The 20,656-nt window shown below is 38.9% G+C and overlaps 1 protein-coding gene across 1 annotated transcript in view; it reads left to right on the top strand.

The window, feature by feature from the left end:
* The window catches only part of LGMN (legumain), a 28,948-nt gene extending 8,868 nt beyond the window's left edge, over window positions 1-20,080 (top strand). Inside the window, exons 3-14 of the mRNA XM_049828395.1 lie at window positions 6,412-6,509; window positions 7,366-7,447; window positions 7,985-8,070; window positions 10,312-10,387; window positions 10,868-10,930; window positions 11,839-11,905; window positions 13,591-13,709; window positions 14,393-14,482; window positions 15,154-15,351; window positions 16,022-16,192; window positions 18,427-18,494; window positions 19,302-20,080. Coding sequence (XP_049684352.1) covers window positions 6,412-6,509; window positions 7,366-7,447; window positions 7,985-8,070; window positions 10,312-10,387; window positions 10,868-10,930; window positions 11,839-11,905; window positions 13,591-13,709; window positions 14,393-14,482; window positions 15,154-15,351; window positions 16,022-16,192; window positions 18,427-18,494; window positions 19,302-19,341 — 1,158 coding nt within the window. The 3' untranslated portion in view covers window positions 19,342-20,080. The remainder of the gene's footprint in view (window positions 1-6,411; window positions 6,510-7,365; window positions 7,448-7,984; window positions 8,071-10,311; window positions 10,388-10,867; window positions 10,931-11,838; window positions 11,906-13,590; window positions 13,710-14,392; window positions 14,483-15,153; window positions 15,352-16,021; window positions 16,193-18,426; window positions 18,495-19,301) is intronic.
* The last annotated feature ends 576 nt before the right edge of the window (window positions 20,081-20,656 follow it).

The following is a 20,656-nucleotide window of genomic DNA, read 5'->3' as shown; positions in this document are numbered from 1 at the left end:
TTAAATCTTAAAAGAAAAAAGATTTTTAAAGTTGAAATTGGAAAACAATTATAAAAATACTAGAGTTGTACTTGATCATTGCCTGCCCAGGGGTGTCTAAATATAATTACTGAGTTGTGCTCTGTTTGTTGCTATTGCTGTATAACCAGTCTTGTTGGCTCCCTTCCACTCTAGGAGGAGTTAATACCACAACATTCATTCTTTAAATAAAACTATGTTTTTGAAGCTGTGGCTCATGAGAATTCCTTTTCTACAGTTGCCTAAGCATAGAGTTTTTAACCTTTCTGTCAGTGAGCCTTCAATGGCAAGTGTATCTGCCAGTTATAATGGAGTTATGAAGAACAGAAGAGGCACACTTATATATTTGTGTCCAACAGTAAGTCTTTTGAACATGCCAGTTTCACAGAAGCAAATTAATTTTTGAGTGTGGTCGTGCTTTGCAGACAGTTATTAAGTAATTACTTTTCAAGGTTAGAAAAATGAGAATGGGATTTCTTTAAACACCTTCGTTTTGAAGATAATGTCAACCAACAATGCAAAATATCTGCAGTGTCAGATTGTTCTGAATTTCAATCCTAGAAATTTTTGTATTTTAACCTCTACTGCTTGGTTCAGGTACAGTATTAATATTTTGAAAAAAAGAAAGTTAGAACACCACTAATAATCCTACCAAAGTCATGAAATCTGCATCATAAAATGGAAGAGTCTGTGTGAAGGATCCTTCAGAACGGTGCTGAGCTGCTACTTACCTGTCTTGGGCAAGACACTGTGCCTCTAACTTGTTACGAAAAGAATCAATTCCCAGAAGATGCAGTGCATCAGCAGCCTGTGCCATCTTGCCTAGCGGCCTTAAGGGGCTGGCAAAAATGAGCGCCCATGTTGGGGGGCATACTGTGAGACAGACTCAGCAGTTAGTCATGGAAAATCCACTTTGTGTGTGCCACAAAGCGTAATCCAGAGAAGGGTGCCTCTGGTATAAAAAAAATTAGGGAAAATTGTTCCCAGCAAAACAAGCTGAACTATAGACTTTTAGAAGAGTTATACAGAGGAGGAAAGGTACTACAGAAATCTCAGGAGGTATAACAGATTTTTGGAAACATTATGCAGACTGATCACCATGTCTTTGTGTGTGATAGTACTCCCTACTTTCCAGTGGTGGAAGCAAAAGCACTCTAAGTATTTAAATTATTTGCTTGTCACTTGCAGTGGCACCAGGAATAGGACTTGGACTTCCAGTTCTGTGCTTCATCCATCATTGAAGTCATTCCATAGTGAACACTTGCAGAAACGCATGTTATTTTTCAATAGAATAATACCTGTACTGTCAGAAAGCAAAGCAGTGCTCCAGGATTGCAGATTTGTGTAATTTTTTGCTTTCCAAGGGAGAAACTGCAGAAGAAAATATGCTGTACTCTAATTTACTTTCCTCCTTTCTTCTGTCAACTTTTTTTCCTTAGAACTTCTCTGATCTAGCCTGTGTACAAGTGAATTTGTAGATGTGAATGTTCCTCTAAGTAGTTACTCAATGTGACTGTTTTTTATTACTAGACTGGTTGCTGTTCCCTACATGCAGCTAAGCACTCATGATAGCCCTTTGTAATTTGAGACCTCAGCTGACACATCTTTGGATTTCAGTTGCTCAGTTCAGCTGTTCAGGATACAGTTAGTACATGATGTTGAATGTTCGTATTATATTTATATTTTGTGAGCTCCAGTTGTTTTGCATGCTGTCTGCACACAACATAGTCAAAACATACTCTGTTGCCTTCCACAATAGTTACCTGACAGCAGGATGTGTTCATCTCACTAAACAACCATAAAATGTCCCTAATTTCATACCTGAAAATTTGTGGGGAAAGTAGTTCATCATTGTATGCTGTACAGATCCCATGAACAGTAAGTTTGTAAAGACTGTGCAGTCCCTGTAAACGCTAAATTTGCACCTGTAACGTCAAGGAATCTGAAACTCCTTCTAAGACTTGCAATTCAGCTGTCAGTGGTCAGGATCCACTATCAGTAGTGCAAACCTCAAGTGTAGACAAGATAAGGAAAAACCACCATTTGCACTTATATCTGTGAGTGAGATTCACGCCTTGTAGGCACTTGTTTCCTCTGTGATGGCTGAACCAGGACTATTTCCTAATCAGGATGACCTAAATTTAGACATTTATATCATCAAGTTCCTAAAATAAATTTTAAGTGTTTTGAGTAGTATACAGCCCAATGTGATAGGTTTACTGTCATTGCAAAGCTAGCTTGTATATTGCCTTATGCTTGTGGCTTCTCAGTTCTTTGGTGTTTTTACCCATATCTTAGTGTTTCTGATTAGAGTTGCTTGGTCTTTGGAGGGACTATCGACATACTCCTCTCTGCTCCTCAGCAGTTATTCTGCCTTCTCTGTAGCAGCTTTTTTATTACTAGACTGGCTGCTATTCCCTAAATGCAACTAAGCACTCATAATACATACCAGAAAGAGTATTCCCCTCATTCCCTGAGAAAGTGGTTCAGCTCTCTATTATCGAAAGAGCTGGATGATATATCTCTGGAAAGCTTAGTGACATATATAAGCGAGTACAGCACTAAATGCTACTGGCAGATTTAGAGAATGAGCCAACAAACTAGTTCTTCTCAAGAGAAATAGAATTGTATATACTTACGCCTCTCCTGACAGAGATGATCGTACCAGTTAACTCAAATGTAAAGCTGGCTTCACAAATCAGAAAGAGAGACAGACCAATGCTTTCTGGATATGCCAAAAGACATAGTCAATGGAAAAGCCTGATGTGAAACACAGTCTTACTAGAAGTGGAGTACATACTTGAGGAGAAAAATAGACGAAAAAGTCTGGCAAAATTAAAATGCCAAAAATAAAAACATTTGAATTTGTGTACATGGGTCTGGTTTTAGTTGTTGTTTTTAGTCTTATACTTACTGAGCTTTATGGGCCATGGATTCTATTTATATTCAGGGTTTTGGACACTACCAAGCAGAGCAGTATCTTATTCCAGGACAGATCTGAATTCTCTGGCCTTGCAGGTAACAGACATTAAGGATTGCCTTGGCTACTTGGTTTCAATTAACATTTCGTCACTGTGCTTACAGAATTGTAACTGAAGCTATGGGAAAACCTTTCCTAAGTTCTTAATACAGTTTTATAGTTTTTTGGCTGATTCACTGATGTACGTTCAAGCAAGGGAATGAAACATGGTCGGCATTTCAGACATATTCTTCTACCATGCTCGTATATTAGACTTCATTCTTTCTTAGGCTGTGGCATTTCAGTGTACCTGTAATGGGAACAGTGCCACTTTGCAATGAAGCTGACAGTTCATTACACATGCTTTTTAGCCACGTACCTAGCAGTCATAAGACCAGAATAACCAATTGCACAGAAATCCAAGCTTTTCCTTTTAGGAACTATTTATGCATGTGTGTGTCATAAAACAATTTGATTTTTCCAAAAATCCACCCCCCTAAGCAACCTACTTGAAAGCTGTCTCACTCAAATGTGTCAACAGCTGTATGGCAGAGGAAAGTTGGGGTGTTTGGGTTTGCGTTTTTTTGCGTTTCAGAAATTCCCCCAGTGTACCTTTTGGGAAACAAAGTGCCCACCCCAGGAAAACCGGAGAATTCCCCCTCTGTTCCCCATGCTTTCAAAATCTAGGAGTTAATTATTTAAGGAGATTTAAGCATAGATCTTCCATAAGAATTTGCTAAGGTAGCAACAGGTTTAGACTAACCTGGGGATGAAAGGTCTGAACCATGCCATTAACAGTGTCCATTTTGGAGCTGGCATGTGAAGTCAGTTGTGCAGTAGCAGCTATACAGCTACACCTTCTCCTCTTCTATTCTTCTGTGCAGGACAGCTGCTACCCACTCCAAATCACGGCCAAAAAAGTGTGATTTGCATTTAGTGATAATTCATCCAGTAAATGTTCATAGCATTCATTTCACATACTAAACCAACAAGAATAATACCAACAAGAGAGCTGGAGCAATATTAGCTGTCTCTTTTAGAGTGGTTTACAGGTACAGATACGCCAGAAATATTTCTGGAAGAAACAAGGCTCAAACAGCAGTATTTGAGAGTCAGTTACAGGTCAACAGGAAGTACTCTAGATTCACATACGCCTCCCTACTCTAGCAGCAGACTGTTTCTATTCTGGTTTTATAGAGTTTTGGTGGGTTTTTTTAAATGATCAGAGGGAACAGGAGGAGCATGTGACCAACATCAAAGGTGGATAGTCAGGTCAGATAATTCTTTGCAAAAAACCCCAACCATTTGCTCAGAACTGTCCTACTTTAACCTGGGGAGTTTTAGCAGCAAAACATGTTTTTGCTGCTCTAGCCTATGTTGGTGATATCATTATGCTACCAGCAGGTACAGTTCCTTTAGCAAAAGCCTTAAAAGGCTGGGACGATCCCCAAACAGGCATAAGTTAAGGTTGAGGGGGAATTGATTACATTGATCTATTTCCCTCCACACTAGGGAATTTAACCCATTTAAATTTACCATCAATGTCTACTTTGCTCTTTACTAAGACAGGACATAGTGAGCAAACAGTCAGTGACTTAGAAGGAAGGAGAGAAGAGACAAAAAAAAAGCTGATGATATGCCTTTACAAAGCTTAACTAATTTGGAGTACTTTGGTATTAATTCAAAACACCTCTGAAGTCCCTACTGGCCAGCCACACATCTGTGGGAGCATGGACACTTCCTAGTTGAATATGTTAATTTTATATTGCTATAGTATGCCTAAGCATTTCTGTGTGTTGCCAGCCTGTAACTGTTCCTGTCAGCATACCAGAAGTGTATTATGTCTTGAGAGTGAGAGGGGATCTATGATCTACTCATCAATCAGTGTAGAGATGCCCTGATTAGTGTTTTCTTCTACTTTTGCTTGGGTTGCTTCTGAAAATCAAATACGTGTTTGGTCAAACCGGCACTCTTCTGTTTCATATTATATGTGATGCCTTTATGACTCTGTTTAATCTCTACCTTTTGAGTTGTTGAGGCAGCAGCTAGTATAATAACATACAGGGAAATGGAGAACTATAAACAGTAGAGATTGCCTGGGGTAGGTGAAAGACAATGTAGGCTGACCTGCATAGTAGGAAATGGAACTGCTTTAGTAAGGACAATTTAATGTTCAGGGTTAGTCACATGAAGAAATTTTGCTGCTGGAGAGTTCATTAGCATTGAATGTGCTTTACCCTTCCCAGAATCTTGCACAACTACCCTCTCTTTTCAGCTTCAGCCACACTTAGAAGACCAAGGATTATAAAGTGACAGGATTTTACTCTGTCCTTTCAGTTAAAATAATCAAAATCACTAATACTCCTCAGTCATCTGAACTTATGTAGGTCCACTTAAACAACTTCAGTTTGAATTACAAACTAGCGAATTAGATTAGTGCAACAGAAGTAAGCTTTAAAGCTAGTTTCTTGCCTGTATTTGGAGCATTTGTTAGGTGAGATTTTCATTAAAGCTACACAGCTTTTCTAGCATGTGGTAGGTTGTAGTTCTAGAGTTTAGGAATGATTGTTGATATCCTATTAGGCCATTCACAGACTGCAAGTCTGAAAGAAGAGAATTATTTGGTCTGGGGTTACTAAGAATTCAGCATTCTGATAGAAGTTTGCATTTACTGTAATATCACTTCGATGAGTATTGTTATTTCTGCATCATGGGAAGATGGTTCTGTAAAAGAAATCTGCTTATTCATATCCTGTACAAGTCAGGAAAAGAGCCTGAATAGAAACTCTGCAATTCTGTTTTCCACTGAAATCTGTTTTCCTGCCCTGAAGTTGCTTCAGTGTTACTCTATAAGAAATACATAATTAAAAAGGAAATTTTCCTTAACCAAAATTCTCATCTAGTAAACCATCTAGTAAAGATTTAATAAAATCTTTGCAGAGATGAGATTGGTAAACCGTACTTGCTTAAGCCAAAGACAGTCTTTGATGCTTAGTCATTCAGGCTTGGTACAGAACTAATTGAAATTGGTGGAAATCCAACTCTCTTCTTCTTGGCACACTTTGGATTTGTGTCAGTCCACAAGGTTTTCATTTGGATTTTCTCACAGAATGCAGAACATCGCTGAGAACATTTTGTTAAATTTTGTTATCTGTACCAAGTCTGAAGTAACTTCTGGTTTCTGTTTAAATAAGAAATCAAAACAGGTAAATGAGAGAGATTTTAATCATAGTCTCTATTACTAATGCAACTACAAACACTGAGTTTTGGGTTAACCAGTGCATTTCAGCCCTCTAGCAAGCCTCAATCTCTTATATTTGAATGCAGTTTCTTTTGGACAATAGGCTGCTCTTAGGCCTGCAAAGCTGTTTTTCTTCTGGTCTCAAAGGTAAAATCTCTGTTAAAGCTAGTAATGAAAATCTGCTTAATTTCAGGCAGACGTGTGCCATGCGTACCAGATTGTACACCGAAATGGAATTCCTGATGAACAGATCGTTGTCATGATGTATGATGACATTGCTGATAATGATGAGTAAGTGATGAATGTGTACTAGTCACAAACTATATGGTTACTACAAACATTCCATAGTCATCAATGTGTTTTGAGTTTGTAGTAGCTGTAAGAAAAGCCTTTAAAACCACCTGTGATATGCATAGAGGCATTTTATCCATCAGAACAATAATTGTGCTTTGAAATGTGCTCACAAGCTTTCTAAGCCTTACTCCACAACTCGGCATCAGTTGTGGCACTGAGGACTGTAGAGCTTCATTGGTAGGAGAGTAAGTGATCTGAACTCCCAGGCATAACAGTTTACAGCAGATAAGTAGCCTAAAACCACAAACATAGGGAAGCTCCATATGTGACTTGCAGGGCTTTTTTGAAAGGACGTTATCAGATTAATTCCCAGAATGTATATTTAACAAAGAAGTGAACAGTCCCATTCTTGGTGGCTGTCTAGAGTGTATCATTGCTTTCTATATGAAAGAGTTCAGTTATACAGCCTCTAATTCTGAGACAACTTAAATCAGCAGACTTGACATGCACAGCAGCACTGGGAGCAAAGAGTAAAGGGGACTAAAGGCAAGGCTGAAAGTGGAGAGATGATAGTATAAGAGACCACCCACCTACATCTTCACATTAATCAATGTGATCTGAGGCGGGATACTTGAAGGTACCCTGAGGGTAAGGACACCTGAGGCAAGCATATGTAACTGAAGTGAAAAGGCCGTTATAGTCTGAAATCACGTAATGACACATGGTGCAAGTACCCATGCTCTCTCTCAGGCAAGCTGGCCAGTCAGGACAGTTTAAATGGTTTCCTAGTTGTTCTGTGGTCATTGTGTAGCACATGGCTAATTCTTCATATTATGTTCCATTTAACTTTCAGAAATCCAACAAAAGGCATTGTCATCAATAGACCTAATGGCACAGATGTGTATGCTGGAGTGCCCAAGGACTATACAAAGGAGGTAGGAATGAAACGCCGTTCCCCAGGAGAGGTTCAGCATTAGCCAATACTCTGAATAAATTCTTCCAGCCTGTAGCTTTATGCAAAATGCACATAGTATAAAGCCTCCAGCTTATTCACCTGCATGGTTTGGCATGAAGTTTGGTGTTCATAAGATGAATATAAACAATAGATGATTTGAAGTGAAGCAGTGGTCATAAAAATAAACCCTTACACTCTTTCTGTGCTGGCACACAAAATAAAATGAGGAAAAGTCTTGCATTCATAAATGTTCTAACTCAATCTGAAGATCAGCTGTTTAAGACTAGTTGTTTCATTAAATCAGAACAGTAATCCAGTCACTTGGTGATTTCATGATTCAATATCCGAGTGAGTCATCCGAGTGGCCAATACATTATATAATGATGGATTGAAAAGGATGGCCAGCTAAACTTGCCATCCATGCATGGATTCTGACTTTCAGAAGCCATCTTTCTAAATGAAGATTTTGTTGTTGTTTTTATGATCAGATTTAACTTTAATCCTCTTAAATCCTTAGGATGTTACTCCAAAGAATTTCCTTGCTGTTCTCAGAGGAGATGTGGAAGCAATGAAGGGGGTGGGATCAGGAAAAGTACTGAAAAGGTAAGAGAAGTTTAAGTTAGAAAATAATTGCATGTGTAGTTTTATATAGACACTGATTTCAACAAAAGAAGAGGGTAAATTAGAGCAACTTGAGAATCCAGCAAGACTATTGATGGCAGTTCCAGGTCATTCACATTAGAAATACAATGGTTCTGGTTTCTTAAACTATACAGCACCAAGAAGCAAACTGCTGATATTTGACTGGCATGGAGTCCAGTATAGATTAAGGTATAAAAACTGAAGAGGATAGTATCAACTGTATTAAGGTATTTGTAAACTAAGTTACACAAATGATTGTAAGTTTGGCAATATTCTAATATATGAATAATAATAAATTGTAGACTGGCTAAGTAGAACGTAAGATCCATAATTAATGGGTGTAGTTTATAAAGGCTTACATAATTTAGATGATTCAAGAATAAAAGCAATATATTTGAGGGCCTAATTAGAAGACCTCTTGGAAAGATACCTGGTGTCAGTTATTCATCTTGCTTCTACAGAGTTTGAGATATGAAAGTATGATGCCTGTTTACTAAGGTGTGTTATATTTCTGACTCAGTACTGCTGGTAAAGAGTTATATGATGTTACATTTTTCTGTGTACAGTATTTCCTGTAAAACCTTTAAGAATTTAAATTTGACCATTTGGAGGGACTAACCTAGTTAAAGAAAAATTGTGTAAATGCCTGTCTTCACCTGATAGTTTAATTTCAGAGGCAAAGCAATGAAACGGAACAGAAGAATTCTGCCCTGGTATTGGGGAGAAGAAAAAAAAGAAGGAACAGGATAGCAGTCAAATAAGCTATTGCTCTCAACTGTTTAAACTTCATCCTGAAAAGCTGATATATGCAAGGCATGTAGGCAAAAAGTTATTAAATTGCTGCACATTTACTAGATTGTTCTCTTCTAGTAGCTGGAATGAGTCAAGAGGTGACTAGAAAGCATTTTTTGTTAAAAAAAAGTACTTCAGAACACACCTCACTTGTGAAAGCTTGATGTTACAAGTTAAATAAGGGAGTGGCTATGCAGAGGGCCTAAGACTCTTAGCTACTCAGGAAGACAACTTGAACCCACATATAAAAGTCCTAGTTATTTACATTTCACCTCGGTTGAATTTTTTGCACTTAAGGTCAAGAGTGGGAGCCAGAAAAGTAACACCCAGCCCTTCTTTGGTAGGCACTGTTGTGTGAATTTCCAAGTGGCCTGACTTCTGCTCTTGGGTGGGACAAAAACTCAATTATCCTCTGCCCAGAAGGCTTCTAGATTGTCTTCCAGGTTGTTCCCACAGGTTATGGGCCAGGCAGAAGGTTGGATGATGTTCCCGTGAGCTGCTGCAGTCATACCTTTTTGCAGACAGGGAAGAGTAAGGACAAATATGGATTTCTGGACCACTGATAACAGAGGAAAAGAGGAGGGCTTAGGGACCGCTTCCAATCTTTTCCAATATTTTATATTTAATTGTCCCAGTTTAAAAGCAAAATCCTTTTGCAGATTTGGCTGTTAGGGAAAGACCTTAATATCACCTAAACGTGATCTGTTTGATTTAGAGTGCAATAAAAATCTATGGCAAACAGTGTACTACACAGACGTTAGAGAATCAAAGCCTATGAGCATGCAGCGCTCAGCCGATTGCAGAGCCACTTAGTGCAAATGCCAATCTAGCCTAATGGGTGAGTTTGTATATGCATCAGTTCTTCATGGAGATCACTGACACTGATTTGGCTAAGTATGGCCATACAGATCACAGCAAGGTAGTGCATAAAAGTACCTAAGGATCTTATCAAAGAAGTTTTTATGCTTTACCCCTTTGTTACTGGTGCCTCAATATAACTTAGTTATAAAAGCATTCCTTGTTACCAGACTGCTACAAAAGCCCACAGTATAACAGATTCTTCAGATAGGCATTAAAAAACAATTGTACTCCCACCATACTCGATGTACCAGCCCCTGCCTCACCAGCAATCGGTTTACAGTTTGAAACATGAAGTATAATTGCCATATTCCCCATGCTTGAGGGACTAGCCTATATCCCTGTTTTCATTCCTTTTGCAGACCCTCACCTCTCCTAGGCACCCAAAGTAGTATGCTTTGGGAGGAAAAAAATATTACCAAGAGGAGGAGGTACTTCAGCTGTATTATTTTCAAATATTGACATGTCTTGGCACTGAGAAGCAGATGATTGTTGTTTTAATGAAGATTAGGTTGGAGTGGTTAGAAAGAATTTGCAATTTTTTCATTACAGTGGTCCCAAGGATCACGTGTTTGTTTATTTCACTGACCATGGAGCTCCAGGACTTCTGGCTTTTCCTGATGATGATGTAAGCATTTTGTGGGATTACTTTGCCATAAAAAACATCCTTTTAGTGACATACTAAAATAATAAGTAATAAATGTAAAATGCAAGCATATTTGATGCACTGCCATATTGAGGGGGGGAGGCAGAAAAAGAGCAATATTCTCATCACCACAGTTTGGACTTTTTACAGTTTGGATCTGAAGGATTCAGCTGAAATTAAGTTATGTCACTTAATATTTCACTGGACTTTGGTGGTCCAAGCAGACTGTTTCACACAGGTATGACTTGGCTTTCTGGTGCCCTATACATATCATCTGGGACCATTACTCATTGTTTCCCGAGTGGTAAATACTAGAACTTTGTATTTCAGAAGGGCAAAGCAATGGTTATATTTAATGGGAAACAGTATACATATTCACAACAGTTAGTATTTATTCCTATTAAGTGAATTGTGTGTCTGTTGAACATAAATGGTTTTAATACAAGCCTTCTTATTTTACAGCTTCATGTGAAGGACTTGAATAAGACTATTTGGTACATGTATCATCACAAAAAATACCGGAAGGTAAACAAGCATATCAGAAGTTCTGAGATTGAAAGAGCAGCTGGCATGGAAGAGAGAGAGATTTGTCTTTATTTTGAGAGTTGTTTAAAGCAGGAGGAAGCTGTTGCCATGCGATGAAATTTGTATTAGGATTTTGCACTTAAAAAGATTGATCCTCTCTAAATTTTCTCTTTCCAATTTTTGTTTACTGTATATTTGCAGTTGATGTTGAGATGTAGCATACTGCCTTTTGGTAACGTTATATATTCTGACCAACAGTGGAGATATAACATCCGTAACTACTACACCCTCATAATATCTATCTGACACTTTCTTCCTGTGCTTTGTTCACTTCAGACTGCACTGTTACTACAGGAAGTTTGTATATACCTCATGTTTCTCTTACGGTTACTAATATAGTTTAAGAGACTGTAACTCTTGTCAGAAAATTTTGTGCATATATTTCATCACATGTAGTTCTAAGCAGAAAAATTATTATTTTGAACATTTTAGTAGCTTGCCTTTTTTAAGCAACTTTCTGTGGTAATCTCTCTACTATGGCATGCTGTATTTAGGAACACATAAATGGCCATTGGTTCCAGAAATACTACATTCAATAGTGATACGTTGCTGTGCTTGAAGAGTGACTGTATATTTGATTTGTGCTTTGTACATTAGTCAGTAGATCCCTGTGGACTCTATAGAGATTAGTAGCATCTTTTCATTGTGATTGTCTCCCCTTTCCACATAGTTTAGTTCCCCAAAATGAAAAAATTATCTATTTGCTTTTGTGTTTTATTTTGTAGCATTATGGATAGCTTTTGTTTCAGGGACAGCAGTACAGGCCAACTAGCTACAGCTGAAAAGCACTGAAGGACTTTTCTCCATTTCCTCATGGAATTTCTTAAGGTCTCTGATTTATTTTATAGATGGTGTTTTATATTGAAGCATGTGAGTCTGGATCTATGATGAATCATTTGGCTGATAATATCAATGGTGAGCAATCAGTTAACTTACTGGACTTAAATGCCCCAACTTGTCACAGACCTAAACAGATACTGTGTCAAGGATAGGTTCAAGGCACTTTTATGCAGAGTTTTAGCAGAGGAGCACAAGAATTAGAGAAAGTAATATTTTCCATTTATGGGAAGTTCCTTTTAAAGAATTAATGGAGTCTTATAAAGACTAACAGGGCTTTCAGTTTCTTGCAAATGAGAAGTTAAAAAAGCATTTCTTTTCAGGAACTATGTGGTTGCCCTTAACTCATAGAAGTTAAGTTATACTGACATTTCTCAGCCTCAGCACTGCTAACATCAGGTGTGAAGTTCCTGATACCGGTTTCATTGAGTAGCAAAGGCACTTGTGAGACACCATTGCCAGGCAATTTTGCTACACTGATTTGCACAATAAACCAGGAAGTGGAACTCAGATTTTTCAGGGCTTCTAAGCTCTCTGCTGCAGAGCTGGGAGTTCAGCCTTGATTAGGACAAGGAATCACAATCTTTTCAAACTCCTGTTCTGTGGCAGGGAGACTGAGTGCTCTGGCTTTCTTGTAGTTTTGAATCTGCGATTCCAGGGAAGACCAACCATGTGCCTATCCATGGCTTCCTGGGTCTTTGGCCCTGGAGTATGCTGTCTGGCACCCACCCAGACTCCTTAGAGTCCTATCAGAGATTTACAGAAATCTCACACAGAATGTTTCATATTGATGATTGTTCAAAATAAATGCTCGGTGAATCAGCATTTTTCAAAGTTTGTTCTATCAGAAATTTCCAGTCTGAGGACTCTCTGGTTTTACCACCACCTTTGCCACAAACTTAAAAAGGCAGAAAATTGGCAGTTTATGTATTACAGTACGAAGCTGTCTTTGGCAGCCTTCAATGGTGAACTACAAAGCTTAACTGGTTACTTGGTAAGCATTTTAAAGGGTACTAAGAGAAGCACTTTACTACACAGACAAGATTTAAGACTTTTTTTTGGCTTTTGAACTTTAAGTACAAGTTTCTACTTTCTGAGTAGAAACAACACTATAGCTCTGTAAAAGCATGCCTAACACTTCTTCATTTTGAAACTTGTACTTTCCTTCAGTTACGCAAGTATGCTATGAGTTGACTTTGGCAAAAAGCCAAAATTACTTTTGTCTATAATACCTCTAGAGGTGTGTTTACAGTATTTCTGTTGTGTTAGAGTTGACTTATGGGGAACACTGTGCCTGGGGTAGAGATCGTAGAAGTTTCTTTTGCTTTTCTCTCTGTGTAGATTGTTAATCCAAGAAAGGATATTACTTAGAAGGTGGCATTTTCTGGAAGAAAAAATGATTTAGGGGATTTACTCCATGTTTGGGAAAAAGTCCTCATTATTGTAATAAAGAAAATGAATGTGTAGATGGTTGTCAGTATACAGTGTTTTCAGGCAGTTCTTTGAATAGTAGATTTTTCCTTCAGAAGTGCATATTCTTCTTTAAACACCCCAGACCACACATTTGGCAGCAAGGAAGGAGCTCTTATAACAGCACTGAGGCTGACTGAATAGAATAATTAACAGGCTTCTTTCCTTCCTTCAGTAAATGACTGAAAGGCGAAATACTTAGACAAATATATCATGTGCAGCTAAGTACTAAATCATGTGGGGGATTAAAAAAAAAAAAAAAAAGAAAAAATTACATTCTATTTGGTTTACAGTTTATGCAACAACAGCTGCCAATCCCAGAGAGTCATCTTATGCATGTTATTATGATGATGAAAGGCAGACTTATCTTGGGGACTGGTACAGTGTGAATTGGATGGAAGATTCAGATATGGTAAGTTACTTAGATGAGGTTTCTGCATTTCAATGCATGAAAAATCACTAGGCTTTTTTAAAAATAGCTCCTTTACAGGATTTGTGAAAATACTTGGTTTTAATCTGAGACGGAAATCAACAAATTGTGTTGGTAAAAGTATTTATCTGCTACTCAGAACCATAAATAACCTGTATTTGTTTGGGCCACTAAGTTTATTTCTGAAACTAACTTGCAGAAACATTGTCTTCTTATCTATAAGATTAGAAACTGTCTAACTTCTAGTTTCAAATTCATATAATCTCCATTTGCTAATCTGAGACCACATCTCCAAGTTTGTTAAACAAATTGGGCAGTTCAGTAATTTGTACCTCTGCTTCAGGGATCCTTAAATACTGAACTGTGGCTAACCCATTTCTTAGCATAATGGAAAAAGTATTAATGAAACAAATGTGGGATTTGTATGCTAGCCCATTCCCTTCTTGCCCATTTGCTGGGAGATTAGGAGATCATGAAAAGCAATTTGAGAATATGCTCTCAAATCTTCTTTTCAATTTTTACTTTCATGTCTTTCAAAGGTTATATAGCTCTTGCCCTATATTTCCTTCTCCATACTGGCAGCTAAGACCCTTTCCAGGTTTCCTTGCATTTTTAGAATAGCTGAATTTAAGTATCTGTGACCACATGGAAGTTTCTTCATGCAGGAGGATCTAAGAAAAGAAACACTCCACAAGCAGTTTCAGCTGGTGAAGAAACGCACCAACACCAGCCATGTGATGCAGTATGGAAACAGAGTATGTATTTGAGTGGGCTTCCTGGTCAGATATATCTTAAAACCTTTTGGCCCTATACTTTCATATCTTTAAAAAAAAAAACAACCACTATAAATTGGCAGGATTGATTTAGAAAATGAAACTCTTCATCTCAGAAGACCACTTAGCATTTAAGGAATGGTGGTCCTGATGCTAAAGGAAATACAGCCTTGTATTATGCTTTAATCTAAGGAGTCAGGATATAAATTGTCGTCCAAGCTCTGCCAGTGACTTAACACTTCACTCAAATATAGGAAGGGTATTTACCACTTCCAGGCATATTATGAATATTAATGAAATGTTAATAAGTAGATTGATCCATCGATTGGGAATAGCTAAGAGGTGATGTATCATTTATAATAGTCCCATTATTCAACAGATTAAATATTTGTTAAAAATAGAAGTCAGGTTACTTAACCTGATGGTCTTTTTCCCCACAGTGAGTTTTGGAAATAAAAGTTTCCCTATTTTTTGCAGCCTTGACCTTGTATTAAAAAACCCAATGTGCGCACATACACACATACAACCCTATGATCTCCTTTATTTTCTCTAATAAAGCAAGTTTAGAGAGTTAGGTTTGCATGGCAAAGCAAAGACAGACTACCTACTGGAGGTGATTGACAGTTTCCATTTGTTTACTTTCTAACCTTCAGAGCATTTCCTCCATGAAAGTGATGCAGTTTCAGGGCATGGGGAAAAAAGCTATCCCCATTTCTCTGCCACCTGTAGAACACTATGACCTGACACCTAGTCCTGATGTCCCTTTTGCAATCATGAAACGAAAGTTGATGGCTGCCAATGACATTTATGAGGCTAGGAAGATTGCTGCAGAGATGAAGACACACCTGGAGGTAAGCAAAAAAAAATAAATTTGAACTACACATCAGGTCAGATTCATTTCCATCATAAGCAATGGCAGAAGTAAGACCCCTGAAGCCAATGGGATTGCTTCCAGTTTTTGCAAATTGCAACAAAATTACTCTTCAGACTGGTAACCTCTAGCTGATGGTTTACTCTTCCTTTAAAAATCAGAGATCTGTTCCACAAGGCACATTCAGTAGTGATTATCTAGTCAAATGCAAGCAAATGCAAAAGTCGGTCTCACAGCTTTTATTGGCAGGAAGTTCCTCATCTGCATCCATAGGGATTCTTGTTGGGAGGACTTATTCTTTGGTGTTAGAGAAACTCTTGTCTCAGTAGAAATGAAATCTCCCAAATCAAATAGCTGCTGCAGAATGGTAGTCAGTATTGTTGGTGTTTTCTTTCTTCTGGCAGAACACTAGAAGGACAGTGAGTGATTTTGGGTGCTAGGAGTCTGACTTTCTCTCTCCCTAGTTTTCATTTGTTTGTTAAGAGACAGTTCCAAAAGACCGTGCTAAAAAAAAAAAAACAAACGGCAAAATTGGGTTCCTTACAGAGCCCAAGAGTTGAGGGAGGTTTAAAGAAAGAAAAATTTCCTTCAAAGTCTTCAAATTAGGTTTAGAAAAAGTATGTTTTAAGTTCTTGTTTGTTTATGTGCAGGTGAAAGAATTTATCCAAGAATCCATGCGAAAGATAATCACCTTATTAACAGGATCAAAAGAACAGACCAAGCAAATTCTGTCAGACAGATTGACCATCAGCAATTACGACTGTTACCAGTCAGCGGTGAACCACTTCAAAGCTCATTGCTTCAACTGGCACTTACCATTGGTGAGTCAAGCGTTAGATATAACCTGATAAATGCAACAGTAAAACAAGCGTGGTAGTCATAAGCATGTCTGCAAAATCAGCTTTTATTAAAAACCTAGCTTGGGGGCAGTCATACGGCTTAGTTTTGGAGAAGGGGTAAGTAACGATTTTTGGAAGCAGGAAACCACTTCCACTACACCTGTAGATAAGCAAGAAGGTTACTAAAAATACTTTCAGTAAAAACAAACCCAAAAATAGTACCTTCATCAACTCCCTCCCCAGAAGTCCCAATATCAAATAAATCATGTTGTATTCCTGCTTGAAGCATCTCTACTGGCAAACCAGAAACACAAGCACCACCACTGTGAATTCATAATCCTGGTACATTCAGATTTCTGTATTATGACTGTGTTGCATAGTTCCTTGCAATAGTGTCGTGGTTTAACCCCAGCCAGCAACTAAGGGCCACGCAGCTGCTCACTCACTTCCCCCCCCATCCAGTGGGATGCGGGAGAAAATCAGGAAAAGAAGTAAAACTTGTGGGTTGAGATAAGAACAGTTTAATAGAACAGAACAGAAGAAACTAATAATGATAATACTAATAAAATGACAACAGTAATAGTAAAAGGATTGGAATTTACAAATGATGCGCAGTGCAATTGCTCACCACCTGCCGATCAACACCCAATTAGTTCCTGAGCCACAATCCGCCCCCCATCCCCACTCCCCCCAGTTTGTACGCTAGATGTGACATCACACGGTATGGAATACCCCGTTGGCCAGACTGGGTCAGCTGCCCTGGCTGTGTCCCCTCCCAACTCCTTGTGCCCCTCCAGCCTTCTCACTGGTTGGGCATGAGAAGCTGAAAAATCCTTGACTTTAGTCCAAACACTACTTAGCCACAACTGAAAACATCAGTGTGTTATCAACATTACTCTCACACTGAACTCAAAACAGAGCACTGTACCAGCTACTAGGAAGACAATTAACTGTATCCCAGCTGAAACCAGGATAAATAGCCTAGCTGCTACTTCCATGATCTTGTTGAATACTACTGTCTGCTTGTCGTGGTTTAACTCCAGCCAGCAACTAAGTACCACGCAGCCGCTCACTCACTTCCCCCATCCAGTGGGATGGGGGAGGAAATCGGGAAAAAAAAGGTAAAACTTCTGGGTTGAGATAAGAACGGTTTAATAGAACAGAAAAGAAGAAACTATAATGATAATGATAACACTAATAAAATGACAACAGTAGTAATAAAAGGATTGGAATGTACAAATGATGCGCAGGGCAATAGCTCACCACCCGCCGACCAACACCCCGCCAGTCCCCGAGCAGCGATTCCCTGCCCTCCCCCCCACTTCCCAGTTCCTAAACTAGATGGGACGTCCCATGGTATGGAATACACGGTTGGCCAGTTTGGGTCAGGTGCCTTGGTTGTGTCCTGCGCCAACTTCTTGTGCCCTGGCTGGGCATGAGAAGCTGAAAAATCCTTGACTATAGTCTAAACAATACTGAGCAACAACTGAAAACATCAGTGTTGTCAACATTCTTCGCATGCTGAACTCAAAACATAGCACTGTATCAGCTACTAGGAAGACAGTTAGCTCTATCCCAGCTGAAACCAGGACACTGCTCTTCCTGGGATCCCAGTTGAGGGCAAAATCCTGTTGTGCTAAGCACTGTTTAGACAAAAATAAGAGAGGTCAGTTCCTATTCCAGAAAACCCAGTCCTGATGTCAGGCAAGATAACCTGAGCAGGCAGCAGTACATGGTAAGATGAATCAACAGCAAATTAATTTATTTTAGCAGAAAGCAATGGAATTACCTGGCAGTTGGCAAAGATTTAAGTACTGTATACAAATCAAAAGCAGATGCACTCCTTTAGTTGGAGCTTCTGATCAACCAGGAGCTTCTAATCAACCAGGCTATTAGGAGGCCACATTGCTCTGTTAAACTTTTAGTTCCTCTTTAGTGTTTCTTTTGTTTTTGTGGGGGTTTTTGAATGAAATTGGTTAAATGGGTAAGCCTTGCCTAAGGGGCCAATGTGCAGCAACAGCTGAATTTACCTAATGAAGTTCAAAGAGCAAAGTGCACAGAAGAAAGATGCATTTAACCTAGTACTAGATCGTCATGACCATCAGTTAAACACCTTGAGTATTAATAGCATCTCTAAAGTACTTCCACAGTTTAGTTTGGATAAACAATACGTGCTCTTCATCACTGAAATTATTAACAATGTTTGTTTATTTCAGTATGAGTATGCACTGAGACAGCTGTATGCCTTGGTCAACGTTTGTGAAGAAGGATACCCCATTGACAGGTAATGAGGTCCCCAGATAAACTGTGTAGTTTTATTTGTGGCTAAAAAAGCAGAAGCTAATAGGCAGATGAAGCTTAATGCTGGAAGTTTCTCACTTGTTCTGCTCTGTTGACCATTTTGTCAGTAAAGTTCTCACTCTAAAGTTATGAATGCTTATTTTGGACAACATATCATTATTAGTCCTCTCCCACTCATAATGATCCATTTCCCCAGTAACCCTTTAATTTCCTTGTTGAAGACCATCAGGGGAAATTATAGCCAGTTGGAGGATCCCACTGCACCACATAAATAAAAGAGCATGACTGGTGCAAGGGCGTTGCCCTGTATCTCCTGTATGATCTTACACTGAAGCAAGGTTGGGAACTGCTCCATTTTCTGTGTTGCCCCCTCAGCTGCTGGCTCAGAACACCACAGCACTGCTGGGTTCTGGTGAGGAAAGGGAATGTGGTGCTAGGGCCCTTATCTGTGAGCGTGTGGTAGGAAAGCAGGCAAATAATGGTTGAGGCTGACCCTTACGGTGGTGCAATAGGGGCAAGGAGAACATGGTGTTGAAATTCTGTCTTAGGAGTTTGTGGTAGAGGATGGGATCCTAGCTTGTGAGTCATGCGAGAGGAAGAAAAAAGAGAGGAAAGCAGAGGGGTAGGGAATGGGAGGGTGGACCAGTAGTTTAGGCAGTGTGCACATGCAACCCAGAAGGTGGAGAACTGCTGGCCCCTCTCCTGGTGGCATCCTGCTGCAGTCAGTTTGGGAAATAGTTTGAGAGCAGAGCACCTGGAAAGTTTCTGATCACTGTTTTCTCTGTTGCAGAATATGCCTGGCCATGGATCAAGTGTGCCTTGGGTATTGATGGAAACAACAGTCCCTAATATAACCCTTACTACAAGTGATAACTTTTCATAACTAATAATCGAGACTTTACACGCATGCCACATGAAGAGAGTCAACCGCGGTACTGGAACTGTGCTGGGAGCTGAGGCACCTGACCATGAGCAATACAGCACTTGCCAGTGCTCTCCCCTGCATCCCTACCTGCTGACAGCCTGCTGGTTTGACAGAGGTATTTTGGCAGATCACCTGGAGTTTTCAAGATGGATGATTTGTTTCAAAGTGCAATGCTCTTAAGAATCTCTGGATGAACACTACAAGCCACCTATCAGTGATTGCTAAATCTATGCTAAATTTAAACAGAGTCATTAATTCTGGAAAATTTTTTTATACTATTGCTAACTCTTAGCTTTTTAAAAAAGTTAATGAATTCCATTACAGTGACTAATTTGCAGATTGGTTAAAGAGTGAAGAAACCAAAGCTTGTTCTTTAAGCTTTAACTGCTTAACAGTTTAAAGAAATGAGTTGCATTCAAGAACTATTGGATGTGAACAGCACAGTTAAACTGTGAACAGTAAAAGTCTTTGTGGGTAGAAAGCACTGTTTCCCAAAGAAAAACACAAATATCTAATGCTGTAAATTTAGCACCAGTATGCTATAATTGAATGTATATACACACAAAGTTGTGGGAAGTCATAGAGTACAGGAATTGCCTGTAAATAAAAATAAAGTTGACAAGTTTCATCAACCTACAGGGCAATACAGTGTTAAGACATCTTCTGTCTTGAATGAGACCTAATTCATTTTATGATACTGCATTAAAAGGTTATATATCACCTGTAAGCCTTTTATAAGACAGGTCATCTCAAAAAAACCCAAACACCCAAACCAACAAAACCCCAAAACAAACCCCAAAACCCCAACCCAAAAGCAACAACCACAAAAAATATCAAAAGGCCAGAATCACATTTGAAGGCACCACTCCTTATAGGTGACTCAGTAAATGACAAGCAGGGGGAAAATTAGAGGTTATGAGGTGATTCAAAATAGTTTCAGGTTGTCCATACCTTTTTACACATGGAGACAGGATACAGAAATACTTCAGGGCTCTTTCCAAAGTGTTTTAAAATATGCAAAATTACCTCATTTCCATGGGAAAAGAACAAGCTTTAACAAAAACTAAACTAGTATCTCCAGGATGAAGAGCGTTCTGGATAGCTCTACTCAGAGAAGAGGGCTTATAGGGGGTGTAGCTGAAACTACTTTTATATAAAGAGCCAGACAAAACCGGGAGTATTAGCACTTTCAGCTGTCGGCTGAGTCAGTGAGTGAGTGA

The sequence above is a fragment of the Accipiter gentilis genome, chromosome 25 (assembly GCF_929443795.1).
Source record: "Accipiter gentilis chromosome 25, bAccGen1.1, whole genome shotgun sequence".
Classification (NCBI taxonomy): Eukaryota; Metazoa; Chordata; class Aves; order Accipitriformes; family Accipitridae; genus Astur; species Astur gentilis.
This window is presented reverse-complemented; position numbering and strand designations above follow the sequence as displayed.